We start from the raw sequence: 21,510 nt of genomic DNA, 5'->3' as shown, positions 1-21,510 counted from the left end.
AAACCACAGGGTGGCTGAGGATAGAGAGGCCCACCAGGGCTCGACTCTGATCTGTTGTGGGGCAGCCTAAAATTAGTGGGAGTCATTGAGCAGGGTAGGTCAGAAACTGGCCGCCCAGCCCAGCACACCTACTAATCAGCAAATATTGAAATAGCTCACAGTGGTCAGACTACAGCGTGTAAAATGCCGCTTAACAGAAGAAACGACAGCCCGATAATTGTTCCAATCCGGTAAAACAAAAAGACAATGCGCATTTGAGTGTACCTGTTATACAAAGATTAGCTTCACTGCTGTAAAAATAAATAATTGTTCTGGTTTTTAACAATTGAGAACAACTTATAGCAGACACAAACACAACAACTGTCTCCATTTAAGAAGCTCCAGACGATGAATACAGCTCTGAAACGTGAGCGGTGATGAGAATTAAAAATGAGAGTGACCCCCTGTTCACTGAAATATTCATCTGCATGTCTGAGCAGGATTAAATCTTCGTGAATGGATCTCACCTGATGTGCTTAAATGCGATTGGCTGAGTCTAAATCTGCCTGGAAACACAGAAGCACACCGGTTCAAACCGTCCGAGGTTTACAAATGCTTTGCTTTACAAAACTTCTGAGCAGAGATGAGGGCTCATCAGGTCTGGAAAAATAAAACTGATGATGCCATCAGGGTTATCTAGGCCATGTGGTACAAATTAGGTGAATAGATGTTGAGAATAGGTTTATTTTTCCATCTCCTGTAGCTGCGATGAAGCTTTGTAGAGTTATAGGAGGAAAAAAAAAAGAAATCACCCCTTATGATGTCATAGAGATGTTGTCAGGGCTACCTTAACTTTTGGTGGTAGGGATTTGGTAAACATGGGAATTCACCCAAAAGAGATAGTCTAATTAAAGAAAATGACTACGCTGATGTGACTACAAATTAGGGCATCACAGCCTCTATTGTCTGAGTCCCTTTGGGACAGAACTTTAGTCTAAAACAAACTCCTGTGGCCAGTGACACAACAAGCTCCTTGGGTCAGTCTGTTGTGAGAGAGGTGGACTCATAACACTTAACATTTCATTAGCCATTTCCCCCCACACCCTACAAGCAGCTGAGACATTCCATAAACACTTGGCCTGCCAGCCAACAGCACAGAGAGCCCTTTGAGTGGGAGCAAGGAGGGGAGCTGAGACTGCAGGTCCGGAGGCCTGAGGCCGAGGACGAGGGAGGATCACCGAGCCGCCGGAGGCCCACAGCCTCAATAACATGCCAGGGATTTTTCTTTCCGTTAAGGTCCGTCCACATAGACATGTATGTTAGTAAGTGAACGGTGGGGGTAACATTGTTTTTGTTCCTTTTTTTTTTGATATTCAGGAACACAAAGGCTATTCATTCACTTTTACAGCGAGAGCAGCTGGCATTGCCTGGCCTGGTGTAATGATGGCCTGCCAGCTCTGGAGCACTTTACCCAGCACACTGCAAAGGGGAACAGGTGTCTCACTTTCACACACACACATGTGTGTATACACACGCATACACAAAAGCAAACTTGGCTGCCTTGAGAGCTGACAGCACTTCCTCTTGTACATTTACTTTAGGAAAGGGAGAGGCTGAATTCTTTAGCTTCCTTGACCACTAAACTTCAGTTGTTGATATCCAGGTACAATGACAGGCCTGTCTGGACTCCCATAAAGGACTTCAAATGTTCATGAGTCTGCAATTAATATAGAAGGTGGATGAGCATTGGTCTCAGGCAGGTTTCAGTCACCGTTCAGGCAGACACTTCCTATTAATGTCACTGCAATCCCAGACAGACCTGTCTATGTTCAGAAACTGTGTCACATCCTAACTGAGGCTCAGCCAAATGCATCCTAAAAGACAATCTCCTGCTTTTTGCAGGGATTATGATTAAACTAATGGGAGATTTATCATGCCCCCCTTTTTCATACTGCAACGCATTAACCATGAGACAGTTTACACTTCAAGACCCTTCCTCAGCCACAGCAGAAAGCATGCAGAGCCACAGGCATGTCAGTGTCATGATGGTAATTACTTATGGCAAAATAAACCCATCAGAGAGTTGGCCTCCTTAAAGGTCCACAGCTAATCAGTAGTTCTATTCACAGTCAGAGTTGACAATTGGCCTAGATAAGCAGAAACCAGGAGACAACACTCATTCTTCTACTTATGGAATAAAGTCCTCTGAGACGCATCCATTTTAGATTAACATATTACAAATAGAGAGACAAAAGGACAAGTATGGCTTTGTTTGTGAAAGTTAGAACATGTAAATAATGGTAAATCAGCAGGACAACAATGTTTTTTGAATTTCCCCCATTGGGGGATGAATAAAGTATTTTTCTATTTCTATTTCTATTCTATTCAATCAAGGTAAAGAAGCCTCATTTACAGAAGGTGTAGCCACTGACGTGTTCACCGTGCTGTGTGCGGTGAATGAAGCTTTCTAAAAGCTGCAATCCAGAGCACAAAGTGTGTTTACAACACTGAGATTAAGTGTGCTTTACTGGTTTAATGGATTTCTGTGAATGCCACAGTCCTTCATGATAAACGCAACCAAACAAAATTTCCAAAAAGAAAAAAACCACAACAAAGGGCGGTTTATTGCAAAGATATGCCTAAAACCGGCTCCCGGCCTGAGGCCTAATCCATCAACGTGCACAGTGATGTTTATTACAACATCAGAAAATAAATCCAGACCTGGTAATCCACAAAGCAAGGTCCACACGAGGCAGCTGTGCCATTCTGTCAGCAGCAAGCCTCCTCTGGACAAGAGCCGAGCGTTGGACTCAAACAGAACAGGGGACAGGGAAAAGGGAACTCCACAGATTTTACACATCAAACATCAGTTGACTAGTCACAGGATGAACTACTCTGCCTGTGAAAGCAGCATGACATTTCACTCTTGACCACAGAAACAGCAGAGACCTGTCATAGCTGAAAGCCTCCTGACTACAGCATATCTCACAGTCCTCATCTCTGGAACAACTGACCAATCCCTCGAGATGCATTTGACCTGCTTTGGGAAATGCTGCCAAATGAACCTAGACAAAAAATGTTGCGCCTGATGTCAGTGATCTGGGTAACTGCCATTATCATGGAGACAAGATTTACAATATGAAACTTTGAAAAAATGTGGGCTTTTATGTGGCAAAAAGACATGATAAGAGTTGCATTATGGGAAATGTAGGATCCAACATGTGTGGACAAATAGTAAAAACATATGAGTTTGGATCGATCTCTTCTTTCTAAATCTAAATTCCCTCAACTTTTAGGAGGTGTAATACCAAACAGCTTGAACGCAGCTTTAACAGGAGTCAAGCAAAAACCCTATTTTCAGTTTCTCTTTATCATAAATGAAATAAACTTCCCGAAAGTATGCCTGCAGTACTGAGTGGCCAATGGCACAGTGAGGTACAGCAGACTGAAAGGAATCGAACACGCACGCCAACTTTCACTGATTATGTCACAGACTGTTTGTTCATCACATGTTTTGTGTCAAGAAGCTTTGGACTGAAACATTTATATAATATGAAATAAAACACACACACACACACACACACTATTCTGCTCATCTGCTTAATCTGATCCTCTGCAGACAACACTTATTTTGGGGTAGAAGCAGACCATCCTCAGCCTCTACCAGCTACAATACGTGTCCTCGTGTGTCTAACTGTGACAAACGTTCAGGACGGGGGGAGCGGCAACTCCTGCCTCTCCTTCTGACCTTGGGACTAACAAGTTACCCAGACCCCTCTCCTTATCCCACTTAACATTGTTATATTGTTAACATGTCAATACTGGAGCTCAGTGAGTGATTCTTCTATTGTGTTCACACATCACAACAGGAAACAAACCGATGGCAGGAGTTTTGATTGGAAGCTGCGTGACACACTTTGAGTCCCTCAATCCTCTTTTTTTTTTTCCCTTTTAAAGCTAGTTGTCAGGGTTTTTTTCCACCACCTCCCATAACAAAGGGCCTCCCTAAATTTATCACGCAAGACAAACCCCTTTAAGTTAATTACTCAGCACCAAGGACAACAACGCTGATGTGTGCTGACACGAAAACACTCGGGGTGGATGGAGCCAAGAAGAGCGGGGGATGCCTGGGGGCGCCCGCTGCCTCGGTCAGAGCAGCAGGCAAAGAGCAGAAGGGGGTGAAAAAGAGAGGACGGGCTTGTTTACAAAGCTGTAAGGTTACTGTTAGGAATCAGTGTATCTGGAGTGCATCTTGTCTATGTAGGAAAGGGTTAACATTCCCTCTTTGCTCAATAAAGATGAAGGCTAAAAGGAGAGAAAATAAAGCTCTAATTTACCAACCCGGCCACCTTTTTTGCACTTTCATCAGAATAATACACTTCCCTTCAGTTAAAACAGCTGAAACTAAAAAACAAACCAAAATAGTTAAAAATTTTAAGTGCATAATAATCCTGACACCAGCAAATATTTTAAGATGAATTTAGTGCATCAAGTCAAAAAAAATTGGGACATCGTTTGAAGAGATTGCAGGTGAGTTTTACACATCAGTGACTCGCTCTGGATCAACACACGCCGACAAACGCACAGCCATCATTCATTTAGTGATGATTAAAGGGGGCCTTTTAGCACTTTATCATCTTCACATATTAGATCCACTGTGGTGATTTTAATCCTGAGGAAGAAAGGGTCAAAGAGAAGGTGTGTTTTGCAGTGACCTACCCAGATCTCCTTGAACACTGTTGTCATGAGAGGTCCTGCTGGATGTGGTGGAGTCCCCGTCACTGGGCCACATCTGGCCTGTTTTACGGACCCCGATGATGGAGGCCTCTGACACCATCATGCCCTGCTGCTTCAGACATTTCTGTGACAGAGGTGTAGGTGGGCTCCCGCTGTCAATGGACTGCTGGGAGTGCTGGGAGGGTGAGCGGCTTTTCTCCCTGAACATCTGATAGGTTGTAGGGCTGGGAGACACATGGCTGGACTGGCCTGAGGAGAAGTCCTCCTCGCTGGATGTCAGGTTCTCGTTGGAGCTGCAGTCTGGCGTGTAGCCTCCTCCGACATCATCAAAGCTCCTGGGAGAGTAGGAGTGCCTCGGCCAGGTGAGATGAGCATCCTCCTCTATGCTGTGGTCCCTTATGTGGATGACTCGTGTGTCCCCATCGGCCATCATTCCTCCAACATACACGCTGGTGTAAGGCTGGCACTCCACCGGCTGCCTCTCAGACTTTCCGGCTGTGGACCTGATCCCACCGTCTTTCAGGAAGTGTGGGATGGCCTCGGCGTCATCATGTGACCCATTGTAGCTGCAGTTCCCTTCAGTGGACCTGCCTCTCTGAACTGCCTTGCTCATTTCCCCTACGACTGCTGACAGGTTCCCTGGCAGGGAATGTAAAGACCTCTTTCGCTCCATCTGCATGGCCTGACTTCCCAGGGTGCTGATCCTGTCTGAGACCTCCCTGTCGTTCACTCTGACCAGACCTCGTTCGTGATGGTACTCCATGTTAACGTAAAAGGGTTTCTCCTGACCGCCCATCACCGACAACCCCCTGCCATCCCCGGCTGTGTGAGAGTTGGCCCTCCTGATGCGTTCAAAGTTGGATCTCAGAGCAGCCACCGAGCCCGTGCCCACTGGGAAATCAGGGGTCTCCGACTCGTGGCGGAAAGGTGACACCCCTTCTTTCTGTCTGGCGGGGGATGAACCATCCACATCTCCTTCTAGGTGTGGTTTACACCTTGCTATCTTCTCAGGCACCCTCTGCTGTTGCTCCTCCGCCGGTGCCTCATCTGTGCGAGACATCAGGCTGTCGGGGCCAACTGGGATGTCTCCTTCACTGGTCTGGGACACCCTTTTAAACCCCCACCTTTGTCCATCATAAGATTTCCTCTCTTTTGCCAGCAGAGTCTGCAGGTAGATCATGCGAAAGCGCTCCTTGTTTACTTCCTTCTCCAGGTGCCTGATCGATGACTTACATTTGTCCAGCTCCTGCTCAATGTCCCCTAATGAGTTCAACTCCATGTTAGGGGGGTCAGACTCAGGGAACTGGGCTCTCCATGCCTCCACAAACCCTAACTGTTCTACCATTGTTAATACCCTGACATGAACTGTTTAATCCTCTAACAACAAAAACACACACTTTCCTAAAGCATATAATGGACTGGTCTGTTCTGTTCTGAATGGACTGACAGCTTCCATAACGCAAAAGCACATAAAATAAACTAGTTTGCAGTGCTTGAATCCAGGTTGCATAAAAAAAAAAAAAAGAAAAAACCCAAACGATTTTTTTTTTTTTTTACTCACAAATGCAAGATTAAATTCCTAAAGTGGCAACGACTAGTCCAATCTCTTTGCTCCTTTAAACAAAGTCCAAGAAATGTGATTTTATCCCTGTTCTCGCCTATTCTCTGGAGATCCTCTGTCTTCCTCCGTGTTTGGTTTCAGACTGACTCACAGCCCTCTGGTGCTTTAGCTCTCCGTCAGTCGCAGCAGAGAGAGGAGGGGCCACATGGATGCGATTTGGACACTCCAAACACATTAAAAAGACAAGGGCGATTTGTTAAGAGTGTTATTTCTGGTCGAAAGCTGTTTCCAAGCGGAGCTGACAACGCCATAGGGGAAATCCTCCTGGGCGTGTAAAATGCTGGGGAAATGTTAAGAAACGGCATGCGAGACCCATCGTCCAAAGGAGATAGGTGAGAAGTTTAAAGAAAATATAAAGCCCAGTGACCACGAGGATCTTGTGCAGGTGAATTATCTCAAAATGGAGTAAAAAAAAAAACACCAAAAAACAAACGAACATACCCCGTCTTTTAGAACAACTACCCTTCCACTGTTTGCTCAAACTAAGTCTTCATTTTTACAACTTAACAAAACAGGGAAATACACTTATCTTTGCCTCATTCCCACCTAGCCCCTGATGGGTCGATATACGACACATACATTTGTCCTTCAGTTATATTCTGAAAACTCTGGTCAATTCTACAAAAGTTCATTGTGTTGCAACGCAACGCTGCCTCGTGCAGATATCGCCACCTGACGGTTCAATTTGATGGTTAACGGAGTGGTGCGTTCATAACAAACTAAATATTCCCTCTCTGATATTTAACTAATATGTTTACACAATTTTATGGCACCAAACGTAGCATTGTAATGTTTAATAGCATTGAAACTATGTTATTTATTGGCTAATATATCTTGATACAGCAATTATTTTTATCAATAACAAGGAAGGCAAGGCAATCATGTTTCTACACATTAATCACCATCAGACATAGCAATATATTTGTTTATCGGTAGGCACTAAGAAAATATATGGGAGGATGTGGAATATTTAAAATATATATATTTTAAATGAATAATAATGAATACATTTACAAATATTAGTTAATTTATCGAATTAATTCTCGAGTCTCTCGAACCAAGATGCCTCTTGAACTCAACAGCAAAGCTACTTCCTGTTAGCAACCAATTGATGACGCCGGTACGGTTTCCATGGGTCTGTTGACAAGATCTTGTGCTTTTTCCTCTACGAAGCTAATGTAAATTGCTCCACGGTATACTGCCAAAACATATTACAAGCTTGCTTTTGTAATTTGTTAATGCTTGCTAGACATTATCATTAAGCCTTTAGAGGCTATTTTCACGGTTTGGCAAGCTGGGCTAACTTAGTCGACGGCAGAAAGCTTATAAGCGTTAGCCCTAGCTAGCTAATCCAGCGTTGAGCAGCAGCACCAAGAGCCACAAAAGTTCAAAAGATGAGCGAACAGCTGAAATTCATCGTTGAACAACTTAACAGGGACCCATTTAAGAAAAATTTCAACCTCATCACGTTTGACTCTTTGGAACCAATGCAGCTACTGCAGATCTTAAACGATGTTCTGGCAGAAATAGACCCAAAGGTGAAGTTTCAACAGTTTGTTAACTTAACACACTAATGTGTGTTGTCTGCAGCCATTTGTCAATCTGTGACATTTCACGCTATTTGGTGTTTTTTTCCCCTTGTTTTAGCAAGCCATAGACATTCGTGAAGAAATGCCTGAGCAAACTGTCAAGAGGATGTGCTCCCTGCTCGGGATGCTGAAATACAAACCTCCTGGTAACCTCTCTGATGTGTAAGTATAAACTGGATTTTCTGCCATATATATTTTACATTAGAAGATTCACAACTGTCAGAATAGTATACTAAGATATATTCAGCCGCCTCATTCAGACAGACCTGCTGTTGTTTATTTCTAACCGATTTTCTCCATTTATCGTGGTTTTAACTTGTCTTATTGTATTTGTCACTTATTACATGGAGAAGATTTGATCTTCTGTCATTGGTTTTTAGTCTGTGGCCAGAACATTTAAACCAAAAATGAGTCTCACAATTTTTCTACTAAAGATACAGGGCCTTGCAACTCATAGAGATCTTATAACCAAGTAACACAACATATGACTTCCCAAAACACAGTTATATTCAATATTTCTGATGTTAGCTTTTTACCCCTTGGTCAAATGAAAGATCCTACTTAGATTTTTGCTGCAGCTGTTCAAAGTGTGCTAACATGTGCACCAGCTGAGCAGCTCTTAATACACGTGTTCACACACATTCCCACATCATCCGGAGTGTCCATTTGTGATCAGATCTCTGTTACCTGGTCTGTATGTAAATAATCACGTAGCCTACGCAACACAAGTGACAAACAGGACATCAGCAGGTCTACTGATGTTTCTGTAAAATCACACGTACACGAACACCTGAACACCTATCGTTATTCAGACATTAACACATTTTTAGATTCGCCTGAGTCACATTCACTGAGGAATTATTTATGAACATTTCACTTAGCTGAATTAGGTGATGGATGCTGTAAGAGAGAAGTTAAAGAGTACCGATTGAATTATTTGAGATCTTGCAAAGCTCAGTGGCAGCACACCTCTGCTCATAAAAACATGCTCGCTGAAGCTTTTAACCTCTAAATTTTGGCAGGTTGTCAGCTGTTTCCTAGTCAACTTTGCTGTGCACACAAGTCTCGCCAAGAATGTTGTGATTCGACTAGAAACAACAAAAACTAAACTTCCTCCATTGAGGCAAACTCATTCATAAAACCTCCTAATAATCCATTGATCAATATTTTTCTGACAAATAAATTAAATTTTCTTTTTTCTTGATGCTGTGGTTTTAAAACATAACTTTTGAAAGGCACCCCTTCTAGAGACTAGAAGAGTTTTCATGTCGTATCCATGTGCTACAATCTTCAGTGAGAGTATGCATCTGCATGAAAGTGCATGGCCTTCGTCTCCTGTGCAGTAAACAGATCGTGTACAGGTGTATTTCCATTCCTGGGCCAACAGGGCAGATCTGGAGCTTTGGAGCTGTGCTCGCAACTGCTTTGTTCATTATCACTGCAGAAATAAACATAAATGATAAGTTTACGAATGTGTGATGGATCTTCAACATGTTCTGCCTGTCATTTTCTGTCATTTCTGTTAGCTCTCTTTTATTTTTAAACTTTCTGCAGGAGCAGCTTTCGACAGGGTCTGGTTACTGGCAGCAAACCAGTGATTCACCCAATCCTCCACTGGCTGCTGCAGAGAGTCCCTGAGCTTAAGAAGAGGGCTTACCTGGCACGTTTTCTAGCGAAGCTTGAGGTGCCTGCTGAGTTTTTGCAGGATGATATCATCAATGACACCTATCATCAGGTTTGTCACAATGAAAAAAGATACAATCACTGTGTTCTTTTCTAATTTTTGGGATTTAAAGTAAATTATATTGTGTGTTCACAGTATGAAGAGCTGGTGGAAGGATTTAAGACGTATCACAAGGAGTGTGAACAACTGAGGACGTCAGGCTTCTCCACGGCAGAAATCAGAAGGGTAAAATGACTTAACAGTCACTGTTAGTCAGATGTGATTAATGTCAAGTTATGGTCAGTACAATACTGTTGTATAATACTTATTCTATTTTTTAGTGGTGTTTCTATGGCTTATTAATCACATAATCATTTTTCTGTAATAACAGGACATCAGTGCCATGGAGGAAGAGAAAGACCAATTAATCAAGCGTGTAGAGAAGTTGAAGAAGAGGGTAAGGCAGACTGTTCACTCTTGGGATGCCAGGAAGGCTTTAGATTCACTGTGGAATAAAAACACGAGCTGAGACATATTATCAGCTCCTCCATTAGACCCGGCAGGCATCTGACAAGCTGGAAGGCTGTCCTAACAAGGCTGACGAGTAATGTGTTTTACTTATAGACCCTGTCAAAAGCTGAAACCTGACTCTGTCAGAGGTGCATAGTTATTTCTGCTGCCTGTGCCACAGCCACACGTCAGGCATCGTCATGTTAAGTTGTTTATCCACTAGGTGGAGTCAGTGTCCAACCATCAGAGGATGTTAGACCAGGCCAGGCAGCTGCGAGTGGAAAAGGAGAGAGAGGAGTCCCTGTCTCACCAGAAGCAAGAACAGAAGAATCAGGTTAATGCCTTTGTTTGCTTTTTGTATATCAACACTTTTCTTCATGTTATTGTATTTTAGTTAGACACCACTGTCACTGAACAATTGCTTTGGAAAGAAAAGGTGTTGTGTTGTGTCCTGACTGTTGTTTTCTCAGGTAAAGGGCCTCCCATTGATAACGCCCATTCATTTCTACACACAAATTTTCAGAGATTAGAAAGTTTTATTTAAAAAAGTAAGGAAAAATAAAAGAGTGACTTCACTTCTAGTGATTTCATGGCAGAGAATTGATTAGCTACAATTTCATGAAATGCCTGAGCCAAAATGCAAAAAATGCCCAGCTCTCTGCCTCTTAAATGTGAACTTTTGTGTCTTCTTAGATATGAAAACCTATAGGAGAGAATTTTAGGATGTCATTCTTTGGCCTTTTTTCCTGACACTGTATTAACTAAGATACTCACCTATTAGTCCCAGAATGGGACGGATAATTTGTATGAAAATAGTTGTAAGCTGCAGCCCTTGTTATGAACGTTGCCACATGTGTTGGTCATTGTTTTTTTTGTGTGTGTTCAGCTGTTCCAAGCAGAGCAGAGACTGCTGAGGTCGCAGCAGCAGTTGAAGGATTTGCGACAAGCTGCAGCAGATGCCAACCCAGAGAGTGAGTGGTGCTGCTCTGCTGCTGCCTCTGCAGGACACAGCTGGATACGATGTTCAAGGGCATATCTCTCAGCTGATAGGCATTCATATGTTGAGACCCTCTAATTATTCTGATCTTTGATGTGCTATGATATGGCTTATCTGATGTTGGAATGTTTCCATTTGATAAATGCCCCTTAAGACATGCATTGTTAACATCAGTGCATTTTTCACATGATATAGCTAATGTGTTTTGTCATATTTTTACCAGCTTTAAACGTGGATAGTATGGATTCCTCAAAGTGTTTGTAACACATGAGCCCTTAATGAAAAGCTCTGCTTTTTTTAGGCCTAATGAAGAGACTGGAAGAGGAGATCAAGATCAACTCTTACATGGTCTCGGAGAAACTCCCCAAAGACCTGGAGGGCATGAGGCGTAGGGTGCAGTACCTGCAGAAAGTGGCTTCAGAGCCTGCGATGGGCCAGGCTGACCTCCAGGAGCTGGAGGACAAGGTCAGGTGGTGAAAGTGTATCCTCAGGTACTGCAAGTTTTGATGTGCTCTTCTCTGACAGTGCTTTGATGTGCACTCTCACAGATTAAACAAGTCGACTCTAAGATAAACCAGCTGATTGAGAAGAAGATGATGAGAAATGATCCCATCGATGACAAACTGACCCTCTATAGGCAGCAGGTTCTCACTTTACTTCTTTAACTGTTTTTGTCTAATTTATCTTGACCAAGCTTTGCCTTGTGTCTGTAATGTTAAAGGTTGTTAAGTGTCTCTTTACACTCTTTACATGATTTATTGTAGAACACACTCCCATGAGAGGCTTAAACTCACTCAGCAAAATTCCTTCTCCCATGTTTGTATTTCTAATGCAACATGCCTCTTGTAGGCCTCCATTATCATTCGAAAGAAGGAGTCAAAGGCAGAGGAGCTGCAGGAAGCGAGGGAGGAGCTGGCGGCCTCAGAGCAGGAGCTGAAGCAGAGGAGCAGCCAGACACAATCCGCACACGGGGAAGAAGTCATCCGTGGTGACGAGGTACACTCCTGGTTATCACATTCACAAAGTGATGTCGTCAGGAAATATACTTTATCTCAGAGTTTCTTAATGTTGCCTTTAGATTATTAGCCTTAACATCTAAGAATGTAACTGTCAGAAGCAAGAAGAGAAAAAGACACTCTGCAGGATTGTCTCCTTTCTCTGAAAGGTAACGGCTAACATCACCTACAAACTTCAGCTTTATCCAAATGTACTCGAGAAGATTAGCAAACCAGCGAAAACCTCAAGAAGCTATTTCTGTTCTTATCCAAACACAGACAAGCTCACTGTCTAATGTTACTTATCCCTTTTGCCCGCTCTCCCCCACATTCCCATGTAAGCCATAAATAGAACACAAAAGAGAGAATATCCAGAACAAGGAACTGTACTGGACAAACTTCCTGAGAGTAGGCTTTTTTTCTTCATCTTCACCGTAATCAATCTTTTAATTCAAGTCAGATGGACGTATTAAGCAGACCTGAGGCTCAGAAACTTTTGTCTTTGTTTATATCTCATGACAAGGACGTAATCTCTCCTCTGAGCTGTCACATTGATGAGTTGAACTGACACTAACGGGGAGAAAAAACTTAAACATAATTTTGCACAGAAGTCCAAAAGCCATGGGTATTTACGGCGTATACTTTAAGCTTATAGTTACAGAGATGACTGTAAACAGTTCTGGAACAGCAGAGAGATGCTGATGAATGAGGGTTGTGCTATGACTGTGGGAACTATGAGAAGTCGAATGTTTATAGCCTGGTGCTTGACACGTGTATATGTCTGTGAGAAGAGAGCTGTGTTTTCACTCTGAAGAGGAGTCACTCTAGCCTGAAACAAGCAAGACACGCACAATAAAGACAACCTTTTCAGGCATCCTAAACCCGTCATGTAAATTTTCTGAGAAGATTATTACGTACAGCAAAACCAAAAAGAGTTTGATCTTCGTAGAAGTAACACAACTGACGCTTTCACTGCTGGTTGGAAAAACACTAGAAGTGAAATATCAGTGGAAAAATGACTTCCAACATGTTTATTCTCCACAGGAAGAGCAGGGAAAACAATCAATTTAGCCATGCACTTAGGGAGAAGAAGCAAAACCCCCCTTTTTTTTGTGTGACAGGAAGAAGTTATCAGATGTTGTGGAAAATTTGATTCCTATTTTTAAGTACTAGCAATAACATGCAAGCTCACATGTTTAAGCCACTTTCCATGTTTTACAATCATGCCAGTACATTACCGTGAAATTGAAATTAAGTCTGACTTAAATTACGAGGGGGAGCTGTTTGTTGAGACAAAGAGGCCCTTGAGACTTTACATGAATGAAGTTAGTGGAAAATGTTTTGTCAAAGTCAGCTTATCAAACTTCTGCATAGTTTTGGGCCATCGGCCACGGTGGAGATGATCACTTTATCAGAGGTATTTTCCATTCTGACGATTACATGTCATCACATGCCACCCACCAACTGCAGGGTCTCTGAGGGGGATGACTACATCTGCTTGTCATTGGTTAGCCAGAATGAATAAACTGTTTTATTCGTTTTATTTATTAGTTGTAGACTTTTCTTCATGATAATGTGTGTTAATGCTCTTTGTGTCTAAGGTTTGCCCTGCGACTGATTTGCTGTCGAGTTCAGGAGCAGATGTTTTGTGGACACAATGTCAGGAACACTGCGGTATTATTCTACCGCGCTAATTCCTCTCTCCGCCATGTCTGCCCTTGATGTCCCAAAATACACAATGAATCAATGTGCATGCACAATCACAGGCACGCACCCACCCAATCCACTCACACGCGCACACATCAGGCTTTGTGGATCCCCAAAGGACGTGAAGCACATTCCGCGATTTCTGGGGCTGTTCTCCCGTGTCCAAGTTAATTTATAGCTGCTCTTCATTGTGGAGGAGTTTCAACATGTCCCAGCAGACAGTCAGAGTGGGCAGGGACTGAACATCCACTCAAAGCACTTGTTCTGTCAGATGAAGCTGTTTGCTGTACATAGCTGGCTGTGAATCTGAAAGGACTGGGTGGCTGTTTTGGATCATGGCGTGGCCCCCGGGTCCCCCGGCTGCAGCCACTGCTGTTCCCTAATCCCTTCCCTCCCTCGTCTCGATCCATTGTCTTCTCCCGTGGCTTTTCATAGCACCTCAGCTGTGCTGGACACCGTGATGTCAAATATAGACAGTGTTCATCCCTTTTACAGTTGATTTCTTAAAGCACTCCCTTTCAATTCCAAGGTTTTATGCATCGGGACATCACAAAAAAATCATTTGGTCCTGACCAGATCCTAAAAATTGGTAAATGCAACCTTAGATGAGCAACAACTCATGACACAATATTTATTTAGTGCACAAAAGTTAGGCCCAAAATGAAGAAACAGTGTGAGAAAAACAAACTAAATGCTGAATATTAAGTGCAATATCAAGCTCTCCTTCCGTGTGAAGATTATACTTAATTCGGAGTGTTCGCTCTTCACAGCTGAAACGTTTGGTGGGGAAGTTGCGCAGCAAGGGAACCACATACAAGAAGAAACGTCAGGAAATGGCAGAGTTGAAAGCAGAATATGGAGTCGTGCAACGGACAGAGGAGATCCTCAAACAGAGACACGAGACCGTCCAACAGAAACTGGTAACTCATCCAAATCTTGAATTTTCTTGCAAGACAAGCAGAGTTAGATCTACATGTTGCCTTTATGTTGAGTGGTATGGAATCAGTTTGACCATTAGGAAAAGCTGAGTTCATATGTAGTGCCTACATGTTCCTACATTTTCTTTTTTATTTATTGACTTTAGTAAATGTTATAGTACAAAAGCACTAGGATAGCCCTGTTAACTGAGCCTTCAATAATTCATTTTTCTCACTTTTCCTTTTTCCTGTAAAGATCAGAGAAGCCCTCCTAACTCCTCTTACTGCCCTCTCTGCCCTGTAGTGTAATGTCAGACTGTTTGATCCACCACTCTCACCGCTCATCTGCTGTTTTCATATGATCTCTTCGCTCACAGCCTGTTTTAACAGAGAAGTGATGGAAGTTTCCTGGAAATGACTTCACACCTTTGTGTGGCCTGATCATCTGACTTGTTGATGGGCTGTCTGACGCAGGCTGAGCTGCTATTTCTGATGGCAGCATCTGCTGCTCCTCCTCTCTCTGCATCCCACACTAGGATTTATTAAAGCAATGACAGTTTTCCTTCTGATCACGTGTCGCTGACAGTGTGTCCTCTCCTTTTATAGGCGTCTCATTCTCTGAGTTGGATAGTTCCTCCTGCATACCACATTTTTTTCAGTTGGACACAATATTAGATAACAGGTGGCCCACTAATGCAATGAATGATGATGCCATTCATATACTTTTTCTTTATTATTGAAGATTTTTAAGCTTTCAAGCATTTTGACTGGGTTTTTAAGGTGTTTGATGAGCAGCGCGTTGTATAACTTAGTCCAAGAACAGAAAGATACAGGGAATAACTTGTTATACACTGTTTCTGTTGTGTTTTAAAGCAAACCATGGAAGCTGAGAAGGGCATCTCTGGCTACAGTGATACTCAAGAAGAGCTGGAGAGGGTGTCTGCCATCAAGAGCGAGCTGGATGAGAAGAAGGGCCGCACTCTGGATGACATGTCTGAAATGGTGAATAAATAAATACTAATGAATTATTAAAAGGTTTGGTGGAGAATTCTGATTAAGTTTAGTTTAATTTAAAGCAATACTATGTAACATTTCTACCATGGCAGAGGTACCGAAGAACCAGAAGAAGACGTTGACTGATGAAGCAAGGAAGAGAAAGAGATTTACGACAGTGTCTTAACCGTACATTACCTCCAAGCCTGTAGGGGGAGCTCCATAATGGGCTTTTTGAGAAGTTACATGGTATTGCTTTAAGAAAACCTTAAATATTTCCATTGTTAACATTCAATGTGATATGTTGATATCTCACAGCAGGATATGCCTTATCAACAAAATAAACCAATTTAATTTAGCTACTGGAGTTTGAGTGGGACTGATGGACTCACTCGTCACATCTTGGGGTAAAAAGCACCGGATTATTCCTTTAAAGCTCCTAAATGGGATGCCACCATCACTTCTCGTCTCCACTCCCGGAGGATGTTTGTTCAGCTGTGTTAATATGTAGACGCTGAATAGAATAGAATAACACGTATGACAAAAGAATCATGAATCACAGTTAGTGCTTTGTTTTTCCAGAAGAAAAGTTTCAGTGCTCTTCCCATTTTGTTTGTACTTGCTCCCAATAATTGAATACAGCAGATTGAGGACAACCAAAATCTCATCCCACGCTCTGTGTTGAATTGATCACATCCTTAGGAGAATTTTATAATCCTCTCAGTTGTTTTCACTTACAGCTTTCTTGTTGAGGCCGTGTTTCCAGGTGCAACAGCTTGTTAAAGTCAGCAAACACTCTCTTTTGACTGTAGATTCATTTCAGTGTTTTCATTTGTTAAGATATTTGAGATTACAAGGTAGCCAGAGGTTGTTGGACATAATGTCTGCTGTGGCACGACTCCGTTTAGCTAAAGTTTTAACAGTAATCTCAATCAAATTGACCTGTACTTAACAATAATGGACGAATACAGCATAAAAAACCTCAATGACAGCATCCACTTTATTCACTATCCAGTCATTCTTGTACATTGTGTTTCTTTTAATGTCATGTTGTGTTTTTATTCATTTTCTTTGACTGTTGTAATCCAGTTTGTGTTGTTGTGATTTTATTTTACAGGTAAAGAAACTGAACTCAATGATAGTGGAGAAGAAGTCAGCTCTGGCACCGATCATAAAAGAGCTGAGGTCGCTGAGACAGCGGCGTGAGGTAAGTGTCGTCTGGATAAGATGACCTCAACTTCATAATGTATTGATAACTAGACCCAGTTTATACAAAAACCTCCAACTGTCATAACAAATCAAAGTTGTGTTTTATTTAAAAACAGGCAAAAAGCTTACTGAAACTTTAAATTCGACTGGCATTGACGTAATGTAATGTGAAAGTGATGTAACTAATTCATGCACCAAAGGAGGAGAAATATAACTGACTAGGAATCTGTTTATAAATGCCAAAACAAATGCTGTGATATTAACTTTGTGCCTGCAAACGAGTAGGGATTTAACTTGTATTGTGTGTAACCCAGGACAAGGTCCATTAGGAGTAATTTACAAAGGCCATAAATAAAATTCACAATGGGAAAGCCCCCCCACCCCCCACTTTGCTGAGCTGGAGCAGAGGATTACATTTTCCTACACATGTTACCAGCATCGCTCCTCCACCTAACTGGGTAATGTCAACTAATGAAGAGCTGCAACAGGATGACATAAATAGACTGAATGTGTAAGAGCCTGTTATGAGTTAAACTGCTAAAATACCAGCTGTGATATTATGCCGACATGAAACGGGGCTTTTCTGTGTGTGTCCCAGATCTCCTATCATGTGCTGTAAAGTGATGGGGTTATTTCTTTGTTTCTATGTAAAATGCTTGGGATTACCATCATAACAGGAGCTAAATCAAGACTATGAGGAAAAGAAGACGCAATATGAAAGCTGTGCCGCTGGTTTGGAGAGCAACAGATCAAAATTGGAGCAGGTATAGTTTTACTATAACAGTTTTAAGAGGGTTTTTTTTCGCCTCCTGTGTATTATTACTTCTTTCTATAATCTCCTTATTGCATACAGGAGGTAAAAACACTGAGGGACGAGACAGCACAGAAGGAAAACCGATACCATTATATCAACTCCATGTCAGAGGCAAGTCCATGTCACAGCCACAGCATTTTGCAAGTGTCCCGCCCTTCCACAAACACCCACTGTGACGGCAAACTCAATCTTTGCATCTCTGTCATCTGCAGATCATTGAGATGCAAATGCAGCGGGCGGCCGAGGAGATGAAGGCCTACGTGTCCTCTGATCCGCAGGAGAGGAAGAAGGCCATCAGGTGAGCCTGCCCAGCCAGGCCAGCCAGCTGCTCACAACATGAATACCCTTTTAATTTTAGGAAGCTCTTCTAAGCTTCCAGACGTCATTACAATGCCTTGTGAAATAGATATAAGCCGACATAAAGCACCTTTATTTAACAACACTGGCAAAAATATGGCTTTTACTTATTGCATGCTTTTTTTGTGCTTCATTGTAGGGAAGTGTACATGAAGAACATCGCAGAACAGGAGTTACTTGGCAAGGTGAGAAAAATGAGTGCTGACTCAGCAGACCAATGCTGGGAAATATTCCTCAATTCTGTCAAGAATGTGGTTTGATGACTGACAGAAATGCCAGTTAAGTTCATTGGAAGTTTATGGACCTTTACAGAGACTCATCTAGTACAGACAATGTACTTTTGTTTCCTTTACAAATACTTGAACTACAGAAATGCAAACAGGTACATCAGGGTACCTTCAAAGTGAAGCAACGGGACAAATAAGAACACGTTTCAAAGCAGATTTATCCCCCGAAAGAAAGCAGAGCAATGGATATATAACATTTAACCCTTTATTTCTCATACCAATAGCAAGACCACTTTTACCCCAATTAAAGTGTGGTAATACTTTCATTTATCCCTAATGGCTGCGTACCTTGCGTCACACTTGTCTTCTGGTTGTAACAAATTGATAATGTGTGGAGTATTCTTTTTTTCAAAAAAACACTCCTCTCCTTTGTGGACTCCAGAAGTTACGCGAGGAGCAGAAGATGGTGAGGGAAAGCCACAGCGCCAACATGGAGCAGATGAAGATGTGGCGTGACCTGGAGCAGCTGATGGAGTGCAAGAAGCAGTGCTTTATAAAGGCACAGAACCAGGTTTCTATCGGTCAGATCATTCAGGAGGGAGGGGAGGACAGGCTGGTGCTGTGAGGACAACTGTACGTTCATCTAAAATAAAGTTGGAATTCTGTGTCCTCTGGTAACGAGTCCAAAACAGTTTACAGTTTGGCAAATGTATGTTAAATGGTATAGAGGTCTTTCTTTTAAGAGGTTGAGTGTGTTGTCACGTGTCAGTTGAGTTTTACCTGATAGTTTATCTGCTGTGAGGAGCAGACCACAACTTAAAGAACACATGTATCGGGACATGTGGCAGGACAAGGGCTTATACTTTTGGCCACAGGAGACTCCTTTTTACACGTTTGTAAGAAAACACTTTCAGTCAAAGAATCCAAAGATAACAGCATACAAAGTGGTGCACTTGGGATGTGGCCGCAGTCAGCTATTTTTGGCATTGCCAAGAATGACCTTGGACAGGGACTGAGAGTCCAACTTTGGATTTCACCGGGATCTCCCCTACTTTGGACATATATTTCTGCCTGTTCAGTTCTGTAGTGGATTAGCATTTCAAATTAATTAATTCATATTACTGACATTCATAGCCGTTTATTTTGATTTGGATTTTTCATTATGTCTCCTGTTTCACTGCAGACAGTTGCCAGCCTGTCTGTGTTGTAATAAAATAATGTGAAATCTTACACCTTTATCAGGATGTGTGCTGTTTAAGAGAAGAATTTTATTGCATTCATTCATTATTGACTCATAAATCCATTTTAAAACAGTATATTGGGATATTAAAAGGAAAAGATTATAACGTGAATCACTCTTCTGTCCACACGGACATCTTTTTAGTGCCTCGTGTCATTCCTAACAGATGTCTTTATTGATGTTTTAGGAGCAGGACCCTGAGTCCCACAGAAACGTAATCTGCTGTTGACAGCCGACATTAGCGACTCTCGAGCCAAACGGATCAAGTGTGGCAGCTTGATGTCCAACTGGCCGCTGCCATGTTATTAATGTTACAGCACCTTGCACTTCTTGGGGCCTTATTGAGACATGTTAACAGATGATGCATGCCAGCGATCTGACAGCGATAACCCCTGGAGAGCACAGGCGAGGCAAAGGTATTGACCTTTTGCCCTCACACCTCTACAGCTCCCCTTATGGTTGTTTGGAAAATGGGTTTGATAAACAAGATTACGTCTCACTTTATTCATACAAAAAAAGGCTGTGGAGAGGTTTTTATGCTATCTTGTGGAAGCTGGTTTGTCTTGGTGTAAATTTGATGCACAATTGCCCCTGACATGCCTGAAACATTAAACTGTGGTCAATCTTTTACCCTGAGCACACAAACACAGTCAGGTTAACAGTAGTGCGTCAAAGTTTATAAGCCATTACAAGGTTAGTTATCTACAAAGACATGTACATTTTTTCAAGCAAATCCACAAATACAGAATGCTCATTTAAACAAAGAAGACTGTCGGATTTGGCACCTTTGTCTAGCAAAAACTGCAACTAAAATGTTCATTTCTGACCTTCAGGTTACTTTTTAAAATCCTCAGACTTGCCCCAACCCAGATACCTCCATGTTTCCCCTGAAATAACGCAGCGTTACAATAATGCAGTGTTACACTGAATATGAAGCTTCTGGTTTAAAGCAAAAAATTCACGAAACGACTCCAATTTGTCCTTTTTATGTTCAGTAATCTGCAGAGGGATCCTTACCTTAAAGCAGGGATGGGCAATTGGCGGTCCGGGGGCCGCACACGGCCCTCGCCCTCACTCAGTACGGCCCGCACGTAGATCAATAATAATTTAATAATTATAAAAAAATAAAAAAATGTAATTATACTGTTGACCGATAGAGGGCGCGCCATACGCAAACAATAGCGGGGCCGGGCCGCTTTCGGCAACAGCGAATAGGAAAGTCAAGAGCCATGGTCACTAGCAGTGGCAAAAAGAGAAAACTTGACCGAGAAAATCGCATTTTTCAGCCAAAATGGGAAGAAGAGTACCCCTTCAGTTTTGTTCTTTATTATGAAGGAGTTCAAATTCCTTTTTGCACTTTTTTGTAAGCAAATGTTTTGTCTTTGTTGCTTATTAAGGACGTGTTAAAATGCATTTATATGCAGAAAATAGTTGTATGTTGGTGCAATAAACATACAGATATAAATTCATATAAAATGTGTTCTTATTGAGAATCACTTGTAGCGTCTTTCATATCCAATTATTCGAAGCACTCCAATGATAGTGCTGAAAAAATGTTGGCCCTCTTTATCATGGAAGTTACCCATCCCTGCCTTAAAGGGATAGTTCGCCTCTTTTGACATGAAGCTGGATGACATCCCATATTAGCAATATCATTTAAGAACATTGACTTACTCCCCCGCTGCGTCCTGTGAGCGGAGTTCCAGCTGAGTTTTGGTGTCCACGAAGCTAGTCCGGCTAGTTGGCTGGGGCTTGAAAAATAAAGCGTCTTGCTTCTCGAAAAAAATTCATACAGCTTCATGTCAAAAGAGGCGAACTATCCCTTAAAGTAAGGAGAATTTGGTAATTGTTTCGCTCTTTGGCTCCTCCTACAGTTGTGGGACGTAACATCAGATTCAGTCATAAAATCAAATCTCCGTGTGAACCCCTCACGTGCACAGCCGCACGCGTTACTT

At 42.2% G+C, this 21,510-nt stretch overlaps 2 protein-coding genes across 2 annotated transcripts in view; one reads left to right on the top strand and one right to left on the bottom strand.

Annotated features, from left to right (window-relative positions):
• The window catches only part of LOC142382432 (breakpoint cluster region protein), a 35,635-nt gene extending 28,728 nt beyond the window's left edge, over window positions 1-6,907 (bottom strand). Inside the window, exon 1 of the mRNA XM_075468270.1 lies at window positions 4,699-6,907. Coding sequence (XP_075324385.1) covers window positions 4,699-6,061 — 1,363 coding nt within the window. The 5' untranslated portion in view covers window positions 6,062-6,907. The remainder of the gene's footprint in view (window positions 1-4,698) is intronic.
• A 544-nt stretch (window positions 6,908-7,451) lies between these two features.
• Window positions 7,452-19,545, top strand: ift81 (intraflagellar transport 81 homolog). The gene is made up of 18 exons (XM_075468264.1): window positions 7,452-7,875; window positions 7,985-8,088; window positions 9,481-9,661; window positions 9,746-9,835; window positions 9,981-10,046; window positions 10,323-10,433; window positions 10,986-11,070; window positions 11,398-11,561; window positions 11,645-11,740; window positions 11,946-12,092; window positions 14,569-14,718; window positions 15,589-15,717; window positions 16,826-16,915; window positions 17,595-17,681; window positions 17,771-17,842; window positions 17,944-18,029; window positions 18,228-18,273; window positions 18,758-19,545. The coding sequence occupies exons 1-18, from the start codon at window positions 7,732-7,734 to the stop codon at window positions 18,938-18,940; spliced, it is 2,031 nt and encodes a 676-aa protein (XP_075324379.1). The 5' UTR covers window positions 7,452-7,731; the 3' UTR covers window positions 18,941-19,545.
• Window positions 19,546-21,510: the final 1,965 nt, after the last annotated feature.

This window comes from Odontesthes bonariensis, chromosome 6 (genome assembly GCF_027942865.1).
Source record: "Odontesthes bonariensis isolate fOdoBon6 chromosome 6, fOdoBon6.hap1, whole genome shotgun sequence".
Lineage (NCBI taxonomy): Eukaryota > Metazoa > Chordata > Actinopteri > Atheriniformes > Atherinopsidae > Odontesthes > Odontesthes bonariensis.
This window is presented reverse-complemented; position numbering and strand designations above follow the sequence as displayed.

Coding starts and splice junctions, on each gene's coding strand:
- ift81 (XM_075468264.1), top strand. CDS start 7,732: ATGAGCGAACAGCTGAAATTCATCGTTGAACAACTTAACAGGGACCCA. Junction 8,089..9,480: donor CCTGGTAACCTCTCTGATGT/GTAAGTATAAAC, acceptor AACTTTCTGCAG/GAGCAGCTTTCGACAGGGTC. Junction 11,562..11,644: donor TCCAGGAGCTGGAGGACAAG/GTCAGGTGGTGA, acceptor GCACTCTCACAG/ATTAAACAAGTCGACTCTAA.